This window comes from Notolepis coatsorum (genome assembly GCF_963971535.1).
Source record: "Notolepis coatsorum genome assembly, chromosome: 11".
NCBI lineage: Eukaryota > Metazoa > Chordata > Actinopteri > Aulopiformes > Paralepididae > Notolepis > Notolepis coatsorum.
Window position 1 is genome coordinate 109,693,720 of NC_140175.1, and position 23,821 is coordinate 109,717,540.

The 23,821-nt window shown below is 46.2% G+C and overlaps 1 protein-coding gene across 1 annotated transcript in view; it reads right to left on the reverse strand.

Moving 5' to 3' along the window:
- Positions 1 to 23,821, reverse strand: part of LOC311237241 (intraflagellar transport protein 74 homolog) — a gene marked incomplete at its 3' end in the record, with an annotated part of 94,032 nt that overhangs the window by 27,562 nt on the left and 42,649 nt on the right. The window contains exon 8 of the mRNA XM_084325048.1: positions 2 to 140. Within this exon, the coding sequence (XP_084181174.1) occupies positions 2 to 140 (139 nt within the window). The remainder of the gene's footprint in view (position 1; positions 141 to 23,821) is intronic.

The following is a 23,821-nucleotide window of genomic DNA, read 5'->3' on the forward strand; positions in this document are numbered from 1 at the left end:
CCTGCAGCAGCTCCTCGTTGACGTGCTTCATCTCTGCGTACTTGTCCTGCTTGTCGGGCGACATCTTCTTGATGATGTCATCGGCGGCTTGCTTCTCCCTCTCGATCTCCTGCTCCACCGCCCTGATCATCTCCTCCTTCCTACACACACACACACACACACACACACACAGGCACACACACATAGACACACACACACACAGGCACAGGCACACACAGGCACACACACACACAGGCACACACACACACAGGCACACACACACACAGGCACACACACAGGCACACGTACACACACACACACACACACACAGGCACACACAGGCACACACAGGCACACACAGGCACACACACACACAGGCACACACACAGGCACACACACACACAGGCACACACACAGGCACACACACACACACACAGGCACACACACACACAGACACACGCACACACACACATAGGGCTTGTTAATAAATAAATTGAACCCAGGTCGGGAGCTACAATAAACCTCTAGAAGCCAGGCTGATAAGGGAGTGGCCCCTTTCCTGACTGTGATGCACGCCAACAAGGTTTGGCCGAGTGAATCCACAGTCCCTTGCTCCCCAAGAGGAAACCACCCTGTTTTATCTCAGAATAACTGGTCTAATGCGAAACGTTCGTTATACAAGTATCGCAGAGAAATTTCAAGGTACACACAGTTGCACGAGGGTCTTGGACAGAGACACACACACAGGGCGTTGCTAATAAACATTTTAAATATTTTTTATAAACGTGTAAACAGCGAAGAACGTATGGCTGCTCTCCCCCGAACGCCGCGATGAGGAGTAGGGTATAATCTGCAGAGCCGTCTGTGATGTTTACACATTTATAAAAATTATTTTAAATGTTTATTAGCAACGCAGAGTACTAGTTTTAGCCCTTCACGTTTCATGTTCTTTTACTAGTTTTACTAGTTTTAGCCCTTCACATTTCATGTTCTTTTTACTCTTTTACTAGTTTTAGCCCTTCACATTTCATGTTCTTTTTACTAGTTTTAGCCCTTCACATTTCATATTCTTTTACTAGTTTTAGCCCTTCACATTTCATGTTCTTTTTACTCTTTTACTAGTTTTAGCCCTTCACGTTTCATGTTCTTTTACTAGTTTTAGCCCTTCACATTTCATGTTCTTTTACTAGTTTTACTAGTTTTAGCCCAACTTATTTTATGTTCTTTCTACTCTCTTACTAGTTTTTATGTTCTTCTAATCTACACTGTAGCGCCTTGAGATTTATTCCACAAATATAAAGCGCTGCTACAAATTTAATATATTATTATTATTATTATTATTATTATTATTATTAATGTTAGCTGTGTCGTGCTGTGTGTCAATGGCATCCTCTTGTTTTACTTACTTTTGACTACTTTCTTACTTACTTTTTTTTTTACTGTATGACGCACACTCTCAGGGGCTCATACAGAACCAAGCATTTCACCGTAAAGTATGTGTATTTTATTGTGATATTTAATAAACACACTTGAAACTTGAACTTGAAACTCATGGAATGAACTCCAACAGTCCTTAAAGCTTGAGATTCTCCTCTCTGTTTAAAACCTTGATCTCCAACCTTTGTCAATCAAGTTGTACGTGTTTTAATTGATTTGTTATCCTTACTTTTGTCTCGCCATGTTGTCTTATTGTTGTGATTTGTTATGCCTTTTGACATTTACATTTAGTCATTTAGCTGATACTTTTATCCAAAGCGACTTACAAGTCAGAAGGAAGGGTCCAACTCTTTCAGATGAGTAACAGTGTTAGTGAATAGTAGTAGACACATATTAGTACAGTAGGTAGTAATATAGACATAGTAGTAGACACATATTAGTACAGTAGGTAGTAATATAGACATAGTAGTAGACACATATTAGTACAGTAGGTAGTAATATAGACATAGTAGTGGAGACATATTAGTATAGTAGGTAGTAATATAGACATAGTAGTAGACACATATTAGTACAGTAGGTAGTAATATAGACATAGTAGTGGAGACATATTAGTACAGTAGGTAGTAATATAGACATAGTAGTAGAGACATATTAGTACAGTAGGTAGTAATATAGACATAGTAGTGGAGACATATTAGTACAGTAGGTAGTAATATAGACATAGTAGTGGAGACATATTAGTACAGTAGGTAGTAATATAGACATAGTAGTGGAGACATATTAGTACAGTAGGTAGTAATATAGACATAGTAGTGGAGACATATTAGTACAGTAGGTAGTACTATAGACATAGTAGTAGACACATATTAGTATAGTAGGTAGTAATATAGACGAGGAAGATGAATTAATGGAAGAGTGCATGATAGTAGAAGATTTGTTCTGTATGTACACTCAACGTGACTGAAAATGAGGGAAACCTCAATTGCCTTTTGAGTTTAAATAGAGGTTTGAAATTAAATGAAATTAAATACCCAGTCAACATAATCAAAATGATGTGGCGGTAATCTTAGTCCAAAGGGGATTACACCAGGAAGTACCCTATATCTATCTGCTCTAATTCTATAATGAATCATTTCACAGAAAAAGGTCTTGAACAGTTCCCAATGAAAGGAGGTAGTCAATATTTAGCTAGTGGTGACAGGTGTACAGAGGAACTTTTATTACAAGGAACAAAGGTTGTTTTTGACAAACGCTCGACACTAATTCACCGTGCTGCTCGCAGAAACACAGGTAAGAAGTAAACATTCTTATTACATTATTATTAAAATGTTAGAAGGGGTTTTTATAACATCATGCATCTTCAGCAGTCATTCATAACGCCTGACATCATATTACTGATGACGGCTGTCTTTCGCTCCATTCGCAAATGACCTGACCACATTTTTTAAATCTAAGCATAGTTTAAAGTTTCAAGTTGTTTTATTTGTCACATATAAGGTACATGTACATTACAGTGAAATGCTTGGTTCTGTATGAGATTGAGCCCCTTGAGATTGTGCTTCATACAGTAAAAAAAAGTTACAAATAATAATCCAAACACAAAATATACAAACTAAAGTACGACCTAAAGTACAAAATGCAAACAATGAGGTACACTGACATTGTGACTAATTGGCCCCGTCCACACGAAAATGCTGGAAAACGTCTTAGTTTCGGGTCATTTCGTGTGAGTGTTTTTGTGTCGTTGTTGGACAGAGAGATTTTCTAAAACACTGTTGATGTGGACAGCTGCAGACAAAACACCTGCGTACGCTTTAACTCAATCTACCAGTTACAGAGGAGCCTTTCATCCAAACCACTGAAGAGCTGAGCTGAGGTCCACCTGGACGACACACAACGCCACGTATTGTCCTGGATTCAATTACATTCCAATGATTTTTCCCTCCAACTTTAGTGGGTTTTTTTTGTTCTTGGGCTGAATTCGTTTATTATATCACAAATCTATTTTAGATGTTGCTATTCACACATACTGACCTTTCTCCATTGTAGCATGTTTTAAGTTAGAGCTTGACATTTATGCCCAAACCCTACGCCATCCGATGGGCTTGGTTCAGGTCAGGTTTTTCATTTAATTGCTTAAAATGTGGGTGTGTATATATATTGTATATTTATACAGTATATGAACAAATTATTAAAAGAAAGGTATGAATAAATCACAATAAGTCAGTTATATTGTCAATTATCAATTATTATTGAAAGAAAGGTATGAATAAATCACAATAAGTCAGTTATATTGTCAATTATCAATTATTATTGAAAGATTATTAGCCATTTGGCTTTAGTCAGGATTGTGTTTACAAATAGCTGTACACTGCAGGCTTGGTTTTGGTTTGGACATGATTTTTTGCGATTTGGGTTGAGTCAGGTTCATGTAGTCAAGCTCTACTTGGTCCATTAACCCTTTCACTACCACAATACAGAAGGTTAACCCTTCACTACCACACTACAGAAGGTTAACCTTTCACTACCACACTACAGAAGGTTAACCTTTCACTACCACATTACAGAAGGTTAACCCTTTCACTACCACACTACATAAGGTTAACCCTTTCACTACCACACTACATACGTTTAACCATTTCACTACCACACTACAGAAGGTTAGCCCTTTCACTACCACACTACATAAGGTTAACCCTTTCACTACCACACTACAGAAGGTTAACCTTTCACTACCAGACCAGAACATACCAGACAAGACCAGAACAGAGCAGAACAGACCAGAGTACAGCAGAACAGAACAGACCAGAACAGAACAGAACAGAGTACAGCAGAACAGACCAGAGTACAGCAGAACAGAACAGACCAGAGTACAGCAGAACAGAACAGAACAGAGTACAGCAGAACAGAACAGAGTACAGCAGAACAGAACAGAGTACAGCAAAACAGAACAGACCAGAGTACAGCAGAACAGACCAGACCAGAGTACAGCAGAACAGACCAGAGTACAGCAGAACAGACCAGAGTACAGCAGAACAGACCAGAGTACAGCAGAACAGACCAGAGTACAGCAGAACAGAACAGACCAGAGTACAGCAGAACAGAACAGACCAGAGTACAGCAGAACAGAACAGACCAGAGTACAGCAGAACAGAACAGACCAGAGTACAGCAGAACAGACCAGAGCACAATATGCACTTCAAACATAATTTCTCTGAAAGATAACCACAGATAGCGACCACAGAAAGAGAAATGTGGCAGGCGGCAAGCAGCAAGATGGAGAGGCACAGAGAGCATGGCCTAGAAGACAAAGGCCCCCTTTGTACGACCTCCCGTAGACACATCGTAGGAACACAGTGATTCTGCCGGCCGCCTGCGATGAGCTCTGACGGAGGACACCACTGTAATGAGCCTCTCAGACAACCTCATGCACACCGGACTGTCACCAATCCTGCTCGTCATCCATCATCTAGCGCTTCCTTCCACCGACCCACACCGTCTGCTCCTTGTTGACCATCTACGGTCTACTGTCTGCTTGTTGTCTGCAGCAGATCATGGAGGCAGGTGGAGCCCTCTAACCCTACTGTCTGCTTGTTGTCTGCAGCAGATCATGGAGGCAGGTGGAGCCCTCTAACCCTACTGTCTGCTTGTTGTCTGCAGCAGATCATGGAGGCAGGTGGAGCCCTCTAACCCTACTGTCTGCTTGTTGTCTGCAGCAGATCCTGGAGGCAGGTGGAGCCCTCTAACCCTACTGTCTGCTTGTTGTCTGCAGCAGGTCATGGAGGCAGGTGGAGCCCTCTAACCCTACTGTCTGCTTGTTGTCTGCAGCAGGTCATGGAGGCAGGTGGAGCCCTCTAACCCTACTGTCTGCTTGTTGTCTGCAGCAGATCATGGAGGCAGGTGGACCCCTCTAACCCTACTGTCTGCTTGTTGTCTGCAGCAGATCCTGGAGGCAGGTGGACCCCTTGAACCCTACTGTCTGCTTGTTGTCTGCAGCAGGTCATGGAGGCAGGTGGACCCCTCTAACCCTACTGTCTGCTTGTTGTCTGCAGCAGGTCATGGAGGCAGGTGGACCCCTCTAACCCTACTGTCTGCTTGTTGTCTGCAGCAGATCCTGGAGGCAGGTGGACCCCTCTAACCCTACTGTCTGCTTGTTGTCTGCAGCAGATCCTGGAGGCAGGTGGACCCCTCTAACCCTACTGTCTGCTTGTTGTCTGCAGCAGATCCTGGAGGCAGGTGGACCCCTCTAACCCTACTGTCTGCTTGTTGTCTGCAGCAGATCCTGGAGGCAGGTGGACCCCTCTAACCCTACTGTCTGCTTGTTGTCTGCAGCAGATCATGGAGGCAGGTGGAGCCCTCTAACCCTACTGTCTGCTTGTTGTCTGCAGCAGGTCATGGAGGCAGGTGGAGCCCTCTAACCCTACTGTCTGCTTGTTGTCTGCAGCAGGTCATGGAGGCAGGTGGACCCCTCTAACCCTACTGTCTGCTTGTTGTCTGCAGCAGGTCATGGAGGCAGGTGGACCCCTCTAACCCTACTGTCTGCTTGTTGTCTGCAGCAGATCATGGAGGCAGGTGGACCCCCCGGGCTCCTGGTGGTGCTGGTGGTGGTGCTGTGCTCTCTGGAGAGCTGTGCAGGAGGCGAGCCAGGATGGGACCTGGTGGTGAGTAGAGCTTCTCCCGGGTCAGAACCGAAGCTCTCAGGGACGACCTCGTGAACCCCACATTTCTTCATTTTTCTTTGCCACCAATTCGAAACTCATTGCAAATTTTCTGAATTGCATCGTCTTCAGACTTCAAAAATAAAAAAAAAATTATAATAAAGATTCCTTTATTTTCCTGAATGTTCTTAATTTTTGAGAAGTTAGCTTCGTTCGACATTTCATCTGAAAGCAGCTTTTAATCCGCCCAGCGTTCCAGGACGATATACTTTAGTCGTGAACCTGTGTGACTGTGCAGCAGCACACAGACAACAACAGAGATAATACAGTTTGATGGTGAGAAAGAACCTCTACTGTGGCACGGTATGAGTCAGGTTCACACACAAAGCCGGTCCTTAACAAACACATTTCCTTTTATTTAGGTCCAAGGTTGAGCTTAAAGGTGCAATAGATAAAATGTGTATGTAAAGTAAATAATTTAATTTAAAAAATAACAATATAATAATAAATAATCTGTCCAACATCTCCAGGTGGTGGACCTGAGTGCCACCGGACTGACGTCCGTCCCACCGGACTGCCCTCGGAACATCACCGCGCTGATCCTGAACAAGAACCTGATACACTTGTCCGAGTTGGACCAGGTGGCCCTCGACGGCTACCCCGGACTGACGGAGTTACACCTGGAGAGCAACCTGGTGAACTCTCTCCCGGGGAAATACTTCTCTCGCCTCGCCGGGCTGAAGAAACTCCACCTCGCGCACAACAACATCAGCAGGCAAGGACACTACCTCACCTCACAAGGACACTACCTCACCTCACAAGGACACTACCTCACCTCACAAGGACACTACCTCACCTCACAAGGACACTACCTCACCTCACAAGGACACTCCCTCACCTCACAAGGACACTCCCTCACCTCACAAGGACACTACCTCACCTCACAAGGACACTACCTCACCTCACCTCACAAGGACACTACCTCACCTCACAAGGACACTCCCTCACCTCACAAGGACACTACCTCACCTCACAAGGACACTACCTCACCTCACCTCACAAGGACACTACCTCACCTCACAAGGACACTACCTCACCTCACAAGGACACTACCTCACCTCACAAGGACACTACCTCACCTCACCTCACAAGGACACTACCTCACCTCACAAGGACACTACCTCACCTCACAAGGACACTACCTCACCTCACAAAGACACTACCTCACCTCACAAGGACACTACCTCACCTCACAAGGACACTACCTCACCTCACCTCACAAGGACACTGCCTCACCTCACAAGGACACTACCTCACCTCACAAGGACACTACCTCACCTCACAAGGACACTACCTCACCTCACAAGGACACTACCTCACCTCACAAGGACACTCCCTCACCTCACAAGGACACTACCTCACCTCACAAGGACACTACCTCACCTCACAAGGACACTACCTCACCTCACAAGGACACTACCTCACCTCACAAGGACACTACCTCACCTCACAAGGACACTACCTCACCTCACAAGGACACTACCTCACCTCACAAGGACACTACCTCACCTCACAAGGACACTCCCTCACCTCACAAGGACACTACCTCACCTCACAAGGACACTACCTCACCTCACAAGGACACTACCTCACCTCACAAGGACACTACCTCACCTCACCTCACAAGGACACTACCTCACCTCACAAGGACACTACCTCACCTCACAAGGACACTCCCTCACCTCACAAGGACACTACCTCACCTCACAAGGACACTACCTCACCTCACAAGGACACTCCCTCACCTCACAAGGACACTACCTCACCTCACAAGGACACTCCCTCACCTCACAAGGACACTACCTCACCTCACAAGGACACTACCTCACCTCACAAGGACACTACCTCACCTCACAAGGACACTACCTCACCTCACAAGGACACTACCTCACCTCACAAGGACACTACCTCACCTCACAAGGACACTACCTCACCTCACAAGGACACTACCTCACCTCACCTCACAAGGACACTACCTCACCTCACAAGGACACTACCTCACCTCACCTCACAAGGACACTACCTCACCTCACAAGGACACTACCTCACCTCACAAGGACACTACCTCACCTCACAAGGACACTACCTCACCTCACCTCACAAGGACACTACCTCACCTCACAAGGACACTACCTCACCTCACAAGGACACTACCTCACCTCACAAGGACACTACCTCACCTCACAAGGACACTACCTCACCTCACAAGGACACTACCTCACCTCACAAGGACACTACCTCACCTCACAAGGACACTACCTCACCTCACAAGGACACTACCTCACCTCACCTCACAAGGACACTACCTCACCTCACAAGGACACTACCTCACCTCACAAGGACACTACCTCACCTCACAAGGACACTACCTCACCTCACAAGGACACTACCTCACCTCACAAGGACACTACCTCACCTCACAAGGACACTACCTCACCTCACAAAGACACTACCTCACCTCACCTCACAAGGACACTACCTCACCTCACAAGGACACTACCTCACCTCACAAGGACACTACCTCACCTCACAAGGACACTACCTCACCTCACAAGGACACTACCTCACCTCACCTCACAAGGACACTACCTCACCTCACAAGGACACTACCTCACCTCACCTGACAAGGACACTACCTCACCTCACAAGGACACTACCTCACCTCACAAGGACACTACCTCACCTCACAAGGACACTACCTCACCTCACAAGGACACTACCTCACCTCACAAGGACACTACCTCACCTCACAAGGACACTACCTCACCTCACAAGGACACTACCTCACCTCACAAGGACACTACCTCACCTCACCTCACAAGGACACTACCTCACCTCACCTCACAAGGACACTACCTCACCTCACAAGGACACTACCTCACCTCACAAGGACACTACCTCACCTCACAAGGACACTACCTCACCTCACAAGGACACTACCTCACCTCACAAGGACACTACCTCACCTCACAAGGACACTACCTCACCTCACAAGGACACTATCTCACCTCACAAGGACACTACCTCACCTCACAAGGACACTACCTCACCTCACAAGGACACTACCTCACCTCACAAGGACACTACCTCACCTCACCTCACAAGGACACTACCTCACCTCACAAGGACACTACCTCACCTCACAAGGACACTACCTCACCTCACAAAGACACTACCTCACCTCACCTCACAAGGACACTACCTCACCTCACAAGGACACTACCTCACCTCACAAGGACACTACCTCACCTCACCTCACAAGGACACTACCTCACCTCACAAGGACACTACCTCACCTCACAAGGACACTACCTCACCTCACAAGGACACTACCTCACCTCACAAGGACACTCCCTCACCTCACAAGGACACTACCTCACCTCACAAGGACACTACCTCACCTCACAAGGACACTACCTCACCTCACAAGGACACTCCCTCACCTCACAAGGACACTACCTCACCTCACAAGGACACTCCCTCACCTCACAAGGACACTACCTCACCTCACCTCACAAGGACACTGCCTCAAATCAAATCAAATCAAATGCATTTCTAAGGCCAGACAACACACGTTAATGTCCCCATGGGCCGGACACGTCTTCTTTAAACAAGTCAAGAAGAAACATCACAATAAGTCAAGAACAAAACAAAAACACAATAAAGTCCCAACATTTTTAAATAAATGCAAAATAAATGCAACACTCCCAGACATACCCCACGCGAAGGTAAGGAAAAACTCACTAAAACCTAGCAATAGGAAAAAATGCACCACAGGCAATGTGGAGGAGAAACCTTAGAAGGGCCATTCAAGGGGGGATCTCACCTCACAAGGACATTACCTCACTTCACAAGGACACTACCTCACTTCACAAGGACATTACCTCACTTCACACTGCAGATATTGATACTAATGCAATGACAATGTTATTTCACTTTTCCCTGATATATTCTTTTCGCTTCATGCAGTGCAAATCCTATGTATTTACAAAACCAGCAATAGGCGCATCAACAACGTTGTTCTGTCCTTCCAGGGTGGACCCAGAGGCGTTCTCAGGCTTGGAGAACCTGATCGAGCTGGACCTCTCTGAAAACCTACTCATGTCACTGCCAGAGCAGCTGTTCAGCGGGTTAAATAACCTGGAGGTACAGTATGAAACGGTGTGTTGTTAACCAGCCATAGTGGCAGAAAGATTCTGGTATCTACCAGCCAACCTAACCATTCTAACCCTAAACGGATGGTTGGATTCAGGTCGGTCACTGATGACTAGTGGTGACCCCTAGTGGTGGCTAGTGGAACACTAGAGCTGTCCAGGATTTTTCAAACGGACGTTCGAACCATCGTTTTTTAATCATGCAAAAGATTTGCTCCTAAATAATTTTTCTGGTTCAGTACTCGAGTCTTGACTTTAGGCACATAGCGCACATTTAGGCATATAATAACGTAGCGCATATGCGCATATTGCTGCAGTTACTACCTCACTCTCACAAGGACAAGTAGTAGTAACTACTTACTGGTCACGGGAGGCTTCAATAACGTTTGGATGGTAATCCATTTTGTGAATACATTTGTTGAAACAACTTTGTTGGCCGACGGCTCCTGCTATCTTAACGTTAGCAAGCTAAACATGTTAGTCTGAATTAATTAACGCGCATAACATACCTGTGTAAGGTTAATTAACTTGTGTTGCACTGGGAAAGTTCAGCCTCACTGCATACACTTGGTTTAATCCAAACGTCCATTCGGAAACATTGTATTATGAAATACCGTAAATCCTCTAATATTGGACGGGTCTTGTATTTATCTCAGCTGCTAAGAGCACCAGGCCTTTATTAGAGAGAGGCTTATATAAGAGGCAGGCCTTAATTTCACAAACTGGCCAATTGTAATTGTGAAACTGTGGTGGATTAACGTAATTCATACACTGAAGTTGGAACTGTCTATAGGTTGCGGGGTCCGGGGACAATTTAGCGTGTGGTACCTTCTCGACTCTACCTGAGTCGAATCGAGTTGCATTGATAACATGCAGTAGCTTTAGCTAACGCTATCATAGCCATCATGATCTGTAATGTCAACTGGACAACGCCAGCCCCGCCTGCCAACGCCATATAGATAGCATTTACATTTACATTTAGTCATTTAGCTGACGCTTTTATCCAAAGCGACTTACAAGTTCTGTACGAAAAGTCATCAGGAAGAGTACAACTCTATCAGCTGAGTAACAATGTTCATCAAAGTGTTGCGTGTTACAGTGTAGGTTAATTTATTAGGGAAAGTGCATGACAGTAAGGTTAGTTAGGGTTAGATTTTTTTTAATTCTGCCATCTTTTTTATAATGTAAATTTCTCCACCATTTTCATCATATTGCAACACCGTTTTTTGCTAGACGTTCACAGAAAGGTAGAGAAACTAACTACGTTCTGTTTTATGGCAATAACGTTCAGGGTTGTGGGAGATAATCCCCAAAAATAAGACAAATAAAAAAGTGAATCCAGAAGTCAGATGATTTGCAGGGGCTGGCGTGAGCTGGGTAGGGTAGTTTTTTGAAATTCGAAAGCCCTGAGTCTCTTCCTTTAAAAGACTACACTCACTTTTGGCTGCTCCACTTCCTCCTGTCAATATGCGCCGGTTTCCGACTCAATGCCCTGAGATTTCTATAATCTTATATTTCACTAATAACAGTTAAAATCATTGGTAAACAAACGTAATGCTGAAAATATACACTTTTACTGTATATTTCGGGCATAAGAGGTTAACCCTGTGAGGCCCAAATTAAAAAGACATTAGCAACTTCAGAGGGTGGGACATATAAACAAAAACATTTTAAATAAACATTTACAGACTTTTTTTTTTAAATGGCTAAACATGATTTTGTAATTTTGCAACCGTGGGTCTCACAGGGTACTTTTAACCCTGTGAGGCCCAAATAAAAAAGACATTAGCAACTTCAGAGGCCAGAGGGTGAGACCTATAAACACATGAAGGGTGCCGTGACTGAAAAAAAAGGTTCACAGTCATTTTTGTGGCTCTTAATCTCTGACTGGTTGGCCACCCCTGGTGTAGAGAGGCAGCACTTAATTTGCATTGGCAAACGTTTATCTCATTCTATATCGCGACCTTGTATTGGAAGCCGGCCTGTATTTGTCTGCATGTATCAAACCCCCGGCTATTATAAGAGGCCCGTCCTCTATTTGAGTACCCTCCACTATTAGAGGATTTACAGTAAGACGGGAAGTGCATAGGCCTTGCCACCCATTAACCCCATGTAAGCGCTCACCTGGTTTGTAGAGCTAAACCTATATTTTATATTATAGCTATGGATCTAATAACGCAGTCGATTGTCAGTGGGTTTCTTCCGGTCAACGTGCAAAAAACTGATTATTTTTTCATCTATACATTTCCGTTTTATACCGTGGTGAATATGAGTATAGTTGTAGAGTGATCCTGTGTAATCCCAGGGAACTCCGTCAAACAGCCCTTTAGTGAAATCCACTTATCACGTTGCCATTTTTCGCCTGATTATCGAATCATCCTGAAATCAATGCTAGATTATCGGTATTATGTTTCCTCGTGCATGCACGAAAGGGGACGGGGGAAAACCGGCCCTCTGTGCGTCTATCGCAGCCAACGGCACTCGCACACGCACACACGGGCTGCAATCGCCGGGAAAAAATTATCGGATCAACGCAAGATTGGTAACATATAGTCCTTACCTTGTCTCTGATGTAATGCAAAGAATAATCCAATTATCTGATCGCCATTCCAAATATTCATCACGATCGTTTGTCCCACGTTATCCAGCATTGCACATGAACAGGCGGGCGGATGAACTCGTCGAGGCAACCATGGTGACCGCTTGTCTTGCCGGAGTGTTTAGAACCCGCCCCCACGCCGCAGCTCGCCCGAGAAAACAAACCACATCGTTTCAAATGGCGTGCAATAGCGGCCGCAAGGCGTTAGGCGGTGGTATTGACAATCTGCGATCTCAGACACATTCAGGACAGCATGCACAAGGTGCCTCGATGGGTTATGAATGGCAATAGCGAATAAAAGAAATAACGAAACAGAAACGTAGATCTACGTTTCCGGCACTCAGCGGTCCACAGAAACGTAGATCTACATGAATGGCACATGGAACAGTGAGTGGTGACCCCTACTGGTGGCTAGTGGAACACTGAGTAGTGACGACCCCTAGTGGTGGCTAGTGGAACACTGAGTGGTGACCCCTAGTAGTGGCTAGTGGAACACTGAGTAGTGACGACCCCTAGTGGTGGCTAGTGGAACACCGAGTGGTGACCCCTAGTGGTGGCTAGTGGAACACCGAGTGGTGACCCCTAGTAGTGGCTAGTGGAACACTGAGTGGTGACGACCCCTAGTGGTGGCTAGTGGAACACTGAGTGGTGACCCCTAGTGGTGGCTAGTGGAACACTGAGTGGTGACCCCTAGTGGTGGCTAGTGGAACACCGAGTGGTGACCCCTAGTGGTGGCTAGTGGAACACTGAGTGGTGACGACCCCTAGTAGTGGCTAGTGGAACACTGAGTGGTGACGACCCCTAGTGGTGGCTAGTGGAACACTGAGTGGTGACCCCTAGTGGTGGCTAGTGGAACACTGAGTGGTGACCCCTAGTGGTGGCTAGTGGAACACCGAGTGGTGACCCCTAGTGGTGGCTAGTGGAACACTGAGTGGTGACGACCCCTAGTGGTGGCTAGTGGAACACTGAGTGGTGACGACCCCTAGTGGTGGCTAGTGGAACACCGAGTGGTGACCCCTAGTGGTGGCTAGTGGAACACTGAGTGGTGACCCCTAGTGGTGGCTAGTGGAACACCGAGTGGTGACCCCTAGTGGTGGCTAGTGGAACACTGAGTGGTGACCCCTAGTGGTGGCTAGTGGAACACTGAGTGGTGACCCCTAGTGGTGGCTAGTGGAACACCGAGTGGTGACCCCTAGTGGTGGCTAGTGGAACACCGAGTGGTGACCCCTAGTAGTGGCTAGTGGAACACTGAGTGGTGACCCCTAGTGGTGGCTAGTGGAACACTGAGTGGTGACCCCTAGTGGTGGCTAGTGGAACACTGAGTGGTGACCCCTAGTGGTGGCTAGTGGAACACTGAGTGGTGACACCTAGTGTTGGCTAGTGGAACACTAAGTGGTGACCCCTAGTGGTGGCTAGTGGAACACACTGAGTGGTGACCCCTAGTGGTGGCTAGTGGAACACTAAGTGGTGACCCCTAGTGGTGGCTAGTGGAACACACTGAGTGGTGACCCCTAGTGGTGGCTAGTGGAACACACTGAGTGGTGACCCCTAGTGGTGGCTAGTGGAACACACTGAGTGGTGACCCCTAGTGGTGGCTAGTGGAACACACTGAGTGGTGACCCCTAGTGGTGGCTAGTGGAACACACTGAGTGGTGACCCCTAGTGGTGGCTAGTGGAACACTGAGTGTCAATTTCAAACTGTGGCTTTAGTGGAAGTGCTGCTGAACGGTCTCTTTCTCAAACCCGCCATCTTTCCTTGACGAGCAACAGTTGTGATTTGGAGGATCAATGAAAGAGTTTCCGGGGGTTGAGATGGTTCAATTCCCTCATTGATTGATTGATTGATTGATTCTCCTCTCTTCGGCTCTCCTACATTGAATTCCAAACCCCAGGTGCTGAGCCTGAGAGCCAACGGCCTGGCGGTGCTGAGCAGCAGCCTGGGGGGTCTGGAGCGGCTGAGCAGGGTGGACCTGCAGCAGAACCCCTGGACCTGCTCCTGTCCGCTGGCTCAGCTGCTCCACCAGCTCAACACCAGCGGAGTCAACATCGGTGAGACCAGGGCTGGGGGCGATTGATCGATTTGATCGATTAATTGGAATTCATGATTTAGGACGATAAAAAAAAATTTAAAAGTCACATTAATTTACAAAAAGTGATGTTTGGTGAAAGTTAGATTTGCACTTTATTAAATTCATTCTTGTTTGATGATCAAGAGGCACCTTTTTATTTGTCTTAAGTGACGTTTGGTGAAAACGCAAGTTATTGCACTATTAACCCGAGGGACATTCATCTTTGTTTGATCAAGAGTAACCTTATATATATATATATATATATATATATATACATTTTTTAAGTGAAGATTGGTGAAAGTTAGGTTTGCACTTCAATCCCAATAGGGACATTCATCTTGGTTTGATAATATTTTTGTGTCAAATAAAAACAAAGGTTATTTGAATGATTTCCTTGGCGTTTCTAGTTTTTAAGAGAAAAAAAATCGATAAAAATTGTAAATCAGATGTGGTGTGAAAAAATCTGAGATTACATTTTTAGGCCATATGGCCCCCAGCCCTGGATGAGACCAGGGTTCCTATAGGCCATATGGCCCCCAGCCCTGGATGAGACCAGGGTTCCTATAGGCCATATGGCCCCCAGCCCTGGATGAGACCAGGGTTCCTATAGGCCATATGGCCCCCAGCCCTGGATGAGACCAGGGTTCCTATAGGCCATATGGCCCCCAGCCCTGGATGAGACCAGGGTTCCTATAGGCCATATGGCCCCCAGCCCTGGATGAGACCAGGGTTCCTATAGGCCATATGGCCCCCAGCCCTGGATGAGACCAGGGTTCCTATAGGCCATATGGCCCCCAGCCCTGGATGAGACCAGGGTTCCTGTTGACATATCAGATGCCATGCCTCGCCTACGACTGCTCCTCGATATAAAACCAAATGTCCCATCCAGGTTAATTCCGGTAACAGAGTTGACTGGTAAACAAATGTGGGGCGACAGTGGCTCGGTAGGGTAGAGCAGTCATCTGGTAATCCGGAGGTTCCCGTTTCGATTCCCGCTCCTCCCAGGCAGCATGTCGAAGTGTCCCTGAGCAAGACACTTAACCCCTAATTGCTCCTGATGAGCAGGTTGGCACCTTGCATGGTCGCCTCCACCGTCAGTGTGTGAATGTGTGAGTGAATGAGTCAAATGTGAGGAACAAATTGTAAATCGCTTTGGATAAAAGCGCTATATAAATGCAGCCATTTACCATTTATATAAATGCAGCCATTTATGTTGAGTAACCAGATTTTATATATATAAATGGTAAATGGTGCATTTATATAGCGCTTTTATCTAAAGGGCTTTACCATTTTTGTTCCTCACATTCACCCAATCACACTTCGACAAACTGCACGGGAGGAGCGGGAATCGAACCAGGAACCTTCCGACTACCAGACAACTGTTCTACCTATATATATATATATATATATATATGTGGTGGGTGTGGTTTAAGTATTGAGCAGGACTGATAGCATCCTAAGTTTGGAAAATCCTTTGTGAATCAATAGTGTCAGATTGGTTCATAGAAATGGTTAGCAGTACATGTTTGGGAGCAAGTCTTGTGACATTAGGTTCTATTCACAGTCTAATAGAATTTGATGTGGTTTACTACTGCAGAGCATTCACTGATAATAGCCTGAACAGATCAACACTGACACCTACTGGAGAGACCTGTAAATTAGCTTTTAGTTTCATAATAATTATAGGTTTAAAATAACGGGGGAGAAAAGTTACTCAGACTGGAGTTTCCTCACGTCTTCATGTTTATCTGACGTGCTGACATTGTTGTTAAAGGAACACGCCAACTTTTTGGGAAATTCGCTTATTTGCCATCTACCCTGGAGTTAGACAAGCAGATACCCTTTTCTTCTCTGTGCATGCAGTAGGCTTAGGCAACAACCACACTGAGGGAGATGCTGGAGTCGAAGGCCCTCTGGGAGATAAGAGTGGCGAGCGGCTTCCCCACCCGCAATCCCTACCTCCCCCACCCAGGACTTGGCTTGTGCACTCCCCCCCACCTCCCCCCCCCCCCCCCCCCCCCCTTCCTCTGCATTGGCGCTGCACTGTCGGCTGCCTCGTGTGAGGGATCACTCCCCCCCCCCCTACAGCCCTGTAACAACCCCAACCCACTCCCCCCTCCTTCCGTAAATGGCGCTGCCTATGACGGCTGCCAGTCTGTTTGCGGTGGTGAATATGCATATGTTTGTCTCAAGGCTCTGTACCATTATTACTATCTAAAATGTAATAATTGTGGAATATTACTGTAATGAGCTGTATGTGTATGACCCAAGCGTCCTATGATCCTCATAGGAGCATAACAGAAAAAAGCATTCCATGTGAAGGTATTCTGTATCTTTGCATGTCAACTAATAAAGAAACTTGAACTTGAACTTGTTAGCCTAGCTTAGCATCATTCACTGGAAGTAGGTGTGCCAGTGTAGCCTAGTTCCCAACAGTCACAAAATACACTCCAAATACAACTCCAAAACGTTCCTGTAAATCCATGTTGTGACCTGTGTATTTAACACATGGAGATTTTTTTTTAATAATAATTAGACATTTTCGTTTTCTAAGCAGATATGTACTCAGAATTTTTTTTGCCAAACCACTGCTGCCTGGGCGCAGTGATATCATCACCTCAAAAGCGCTGTTGTTTTCTTTAAAAACTGTGAAATCGTTGAAATCATGAAATCATTGCGCCCAGGCAGCAGTGGTTCGGCAAAAGATTGTTCAGAGTATAGCTGCTTAGAAAACGAAAATGTCAATTTTGAATTTTTTCTCCACGTGGTAAATACACAGGTCACAACATGTTTACAGGAACGTTTTGGAGTTGTATTTGGAGTGTATTTCGTGACTGTTGGGAACTAGGCTACACTGGCACACCTACTTCCAGTGAATGACGCTAAGCTAGGCTAACGGTGCGGCTGTTCCCTAAGCTTAATGCATGCACAGAGAAGAAAAGGGCATCTGCTCGTCTAACTCCAGGGTAGATGGCAAATGAGCTAATTTCCCAAAAAAGTTAGCTCGTAGGTCGGATAGCTTTCTACTGAACACGCAGAGAGGAGATTGGTATCTATCTTCTTGTCCCACTCTGGAGAAGACGGTACCGTAGGCGTATTGCCCATAACGTGTTCCTTTATTATCATCTCCAGGGGGTCCTCGTGCCCTGTGTGCCACCCCAGACGATCAGTCAGGCAGCAGCATCCTGGAGGCCACATCCAGGTGTTTTCCTCCACCAACCACCTCCACCACCACCACCTCCACCTCCACCTCCATCACCATCACCTCCACCACCGCTCAACCACCACCCACCTCCACCACCTCCACCTCCGCTCAACCACCAACAACCTCCACCTCCATCACCTCCACCTCCATCACCATCACCTCCACCACCGCTCAACCACCACCCACCTCCATGCCGACTTCAGCCAGATCACAGCCCCAAACCACCACACATTCAGCCACGCTAGTACTGGCCAAGAATGACAGTATGTTTAACAAAGGTGAGAGAGAGTCCATAACCAAACCTATTGATAAATCAATGAAAATCGTCAGCAAAGAAGTTGATCCAAAACCCCAGGTGTGATAAAATATTTTAAATAAACTCTGAATTTAATTTCAAACCTTATTTAAACTCAAAAAGGCAGCTGAGGTTTCCCTCGTTTACAGTCATGTTGAGTGTACGGACAGAAATAAGCAAAGAAAAAGACATATACAGTTAAATCATAACAATAAGACAACAAGGCAAGACAAAAGTAAGGATAACAAACAATTACAACAGGTACAACTTGATTGACAACGGTTGGACATTCTGAAGGTTTTAAACTCTGCAACAGAGGGGAGAATCTCGAGCTTTAAGGACTGTAGGAGTTCATTCCATGAGCTAGGGGCATCATAGCTAAATGCAGATTTACCCTGTTCTGAGCAAACTCAAGGGACCTTAAAGTGGAAATGAAGCAGTGCGATAAATACATATTCATATCATCACATTAGTATTTAGATAAGCCACAGAAAAAATCACGTTATAAAAAAAAGCTGTTTCTAAGAAAAAACGATTTGTTATGTGCATTTTTGAAGCATTTATCATTATGGGCGCGGCCATTTTGTTGCTGACGTCATGGGGCTTGTTTGGTGTATACACTGCTGGTTAGCTGCCTATAGTGAATGGGTCAGTCGGTAAATAAAATGTTGCCTACAAAACAACGGGACCGCGGTGGTTCTGTTTGTATTGCTCCTGGCTGTTCAAACTAATTTTACCATGTGAGAGAGAGGAAAGTTGGTTAATTTCCACAAACTACCAGTGAAAAAAACAGTGTTGTTGGCATGTTGGCTCAGGCTGGCTGCACTCAGGCGGCGTGATCAGCCTGTTGGACAGGGAATGAAGATCCCCAGAGAACACTTCATTGCCTCGGATTATGTTGTTGGGGGTGGAAGGTTTGTCCAGAAGACCACTAATCAGCTGAAGCCTGATGCGGTTCCCTCGGTCTTCGACAGACAGACCGGCGTTAGCTCTCGGGAGTGATGGCTAGCTAGTTAGCAACAGCCGGGGACCGGTGTTAGCTCTCGGGAGCGATGGCTAGCTAGTTAGCACCAGCCGGGGACCGGCGTTAGCAACCGGGAGCGTCGCGGAGCATTCAGCCTGCTGGCTACCTAGATCCACTTCAACCAGCGTCGCGGAGCATTCAGCCTGCTGGCTACACAGCTTGTCGGTGTGCTGGAGCCTCGGCAAGCTAACGGTAGCTGGCTACACAGCTTGTCGGTGTGCTGGAACCTCGGCAAGCTAACGGTAGCTGGCTACACAGCTTGTCGGTGTGCTGGAACCTCGGCAAGCTAACGGTAGCTGGCTACACAGCTTGTCGGTGTGCTGGAACCTCGGCAAGCTAACGGTAGCTGGCTACACAGCTTGTCGGTGTGCTGGAACCTCGGCAAGCTAACGGTAGCTGGCTACACAGCTTGTCTGTGTGCTAATAGCCTCGGCAAGCTAACGGTAGCTGGCTACACAGCTTGTCGGTGTGCTAATAGCCTCGGCAAGCTAACGGTAGCTGGCTCCAGGCTATTAGCACATCGACAAACTGCTGGAGCTCCCGACGCTCGGCTGGTTGAAGTGGATCTAGGTAGCCAGCAGGCTGAATGCTCCGCGACGCTCCCGGTTGCTAACGCCGGTCCCCGGCTGGTGCTAACTAGCTAGCCATCGCTCCCGAGAGCTAAGGCCGGTCCCCGGCTGGTGCTAACCAGCTAGCCATCGCTCCCGAGAGCTAACGCCGGTCTGTCTGTTGAAGACCGAGGGAACCGCATCAGGCTTCAGCTGATTAGTGGTCTTCTGGACAAACCTTCCACCCCCAACAACATAATCCGAGGCAATGAAGTGTTCTCTGGGGATCTTCATTCCCTGTCCAACAGGCTGATCACGCCGCCTGAGTGCAGCCAGCCTGAGCCAACATGCCAACAACACTGTTTTTTTCACTGGTAGTTTGTGGAAATTAACCAACTTTCCTCTCTCTCACATGGTAAAATTAGTTTGAACAGCCAGGAGCAATACAAACAGAACCACCGCGGTCCCGTTGTTTTATAGGCAACATTTTATTTACCGACTGACCCATTCACTATAGGCAGCTAACCAGCAGTGTATACACCAAACAAACCCCATGACGTCAGCAACAAAATGGCAGCGCCCATGTTGAAAACAGGGATATTATATTTGATTTTTCAGACAAATAAGATAGATTTCACATTTGATTATAGAACCCTGTCTTACACAAGGTACACAACAAACAAACTAGGATCACATTGTTCACTGCTTCATTTCCACTTTAAGGACCAGCCAGTCACTACAACGGGTCCATAGGTTCCAGAATTCCATTCCAATAATGATGTAGTATAAGGAGGTAGTAGAACTGGTGGGTGAATTGAACCCAGACGTCACTAACCATCTCTCTCTCTCTCTCTCTCCCTCTCTCTCTGTGCGCATGCGTGTGTATGGTGGTGGAGGAGCGTGGAGGAGCGTTTGCGGTGTGAGTGAAACTCTAACTTTTTCTCTAACTTGTTGTGTTTAATGTTATGAATTAGACTATTGCTTATTTATTGTTTGCTTTTACGAGAGTGTTGGCTTTAGTTGTTTCGGTTGAGTTTAGCCGTAGTATCTAAGTGACAATTGTTTGGTGAGTGCTGCCGCTGCGTCGTGCCTTTACACAGGCATGGCGGAGCAGGGAGGAGTGCCCTCCGGGTTGGAGAGACTTACACGCAAACACGGCTTGCGACTCTCTCCAAACCACGGTGTCTCAGTGGAAGAATGTTGTTTGGCTATCGGCGCAGTCGTGGGATATGCGAGCGTTAAGTCAGCTTCAAGGATGAATCGGGCAGTTGTAATTTTCCTTGATTCTACCGTTAAAGTGAATCAGATGGTGGAAAGTGGAGTGGTGATTCGGGAGACGCTTACTACGGTGTTTCCACTCGTCACCCCCCCGAACCCAGCCAAACGTGTTATAATATCTAATGTCCCCCCGTTTTTGAAAAATTGACTTTTGGAGAAAGAACTGTCAAGACACGGGCAGTTAGTTTCACCGATTACAATGTTCTCTCTCGGGGGGACCTCGCGTCACGTTAAACATGTCGTGTCTTTTAGGAGACAAGTGCATATGATTCTGAAGAAGAAAGATGAGGAACTGAGTTTAGTTTTCAAATTCAGGCTGGACGATTTTGACTACGACATTCATGTGAGCTCAGGCAGAATGAAATGCTTTGGATGCGGGGAAGAGAATCATTTAATTCGTGCGTGCCCAGCGAAAAGGGGTGAACAGCCGACTGCTGGCGCGGAGGCTACAAAGACCGCAGATAGCAGTCAGCCAGCAGCGAATAAGCCTTCGGCAGCTGCCCGCACTGCAGCGAGTACACCTACTGTTACACGCACAGCAGCGGAGACAAGTGTGAGTGAGAGGCCAGTTGCAATTATTGCAAAAGCACAGGTACACAGTGGAGAGAGCGGGGGAAATGTTGTGCAGGCGCAAGCCGCGCAAAGCATCAGCACTATTCAGGGGAATCTGCTAATTGATTTGAACAGTGATACTCAGGTCGAAGTGAGAGAGGATTTGGAGAGTACAGCAATCAGGATAGCGGAGTCTGTACTGGTTGAGGAGGATGAGACAGAGATGGATTTTTCAAAAGTTGTACGAAAGAGGAAAAGCAGGGCTACTTCGAGGGTTACTGGCGGGCAGGACGCGAAGGCAGCTAGGAAGGAGCAGAGCCCCGCCCCCTCTCAAACGAGGCAAGGCTCAGGAAAGAAAGGACAGGACGCACAGTCACAGGACAGTAGTAACAGCAGTGAGGAAGAGGAGGATGTGCTCTTGAGTGATTTATCACAGCCTGAGTTCTCTTTCGAACAGATAAAAACATTTTTGAAAAATACCAAAGGTAAATCTATTAAATTAGAGGAACTTTTCCCTTGATTTAAGGAAGTTTCATGATTCTGTCACAATACACATGAGGAGTGGGGAGGACGCAGGGCTACCTTTTTTCTCTCACCAAGAGGGATTCCGCTTAAAGAAAATATTATCAAGAGTCAGAGCAAAAATCAACGAGGAGGCTGTTGGTCCTGATGATGTATAGGCCTAATGTGTTTTTTTGCTATCGTTTGGTTGCTGCTGTGCTGTATACTAAACATGTGTGAATTTAAACTGGGGTCTTTAAACGTTAATGGTGCTAGAGAAGATGGTAAGAGAGCTGCCCTGTACAGCCTGATCAGGGGCAAGAAGCTAAATGTTACTTTTCTTCAGGAAACTCACAGCACGGTTGAAAATGAATCTGACTGGAAGAGGGAGTGGGGTGGGGGAGCTTTCTTCAGTCATAAGAGTAGTAACAGTGGGGGAGTTGGTTTTCTTTTTTCTAGGGATTTTCTACCTGCTTCATGTGTTGTTGATGAGATCATTCCAGGCAGGTTGCTTAAACTCTGTGCTGTATTTGAAAATGTAAAGATGTGTTTTGTAAATGTATACGCTCCAACGGTGGGGTTGGAAAGGTTATTGTTTTTGGATAAATTAAAAGATACTCTTAGTGCTTGTAGTAGTGAGGAGTATCTGTTTGTGGGTGGTGATTTTAACTGCACTGAAGATCCCGTGTTAGACAGGAATCATCAGGAGCCGCATGCGGCTTCTAAAGCCTGTCTTATACGACTGGTTGAAACCATTGAACTGTGTGATATTTGGAGATATCTCCACAGTAATCAGCGGCAGTATACCTGGGCTCATTCCAGGGATAATTATTTATCGTTAGCCAGGCTTGATCGTTTGTATTGTTTTGAACATCACATGAGTGTGGTCACAAGCTGTTCCATAAGTCCGGTGGGTTTATCTGACCACTCCCTTGTCCAGTGTTCTATTTTTATAAAAAATGTAAAGTGTAAAAGTGCATATTGGCACTTTAATGTCTCTCTGTTGGCTGATAATGGTTTTAAGGATGCTTTTGGTTCTTTTTGGGCTGACTATAGGCAAACTAAACGTGACTTTAGTTCACTGCAACAGTGGTGGGATGTAGGTAAAATACATATAAAACAGCTTTGCCTACAGTACACTCTCAATGTTACAAGAGACATGGCCAGATCTATGAGAGCTCTGGAGAGAGAAGTGATGGAGATGCAGGAGTTGGCAGGCTCCACTGGAGAAAGAGAACATATTGAAGTTTTCAAAAGGAAAAAATCAGCTCTGTCTGACCTGCTGGGTATCTCTGCTAGGGGCGCTCTGGTTAGATCCCGTTTTCAAAACGTGGTCCAGATGGATGTTCCGTCTCACTTTTTCTTTGGTTTGGAGAGCAAGAATGGCCAAAAGAGGCTGCTACACTCTCTGAGGTCAGACACTGGGCAGATGCTGCATGAGACAGCCGACCTCCGTCGGTGT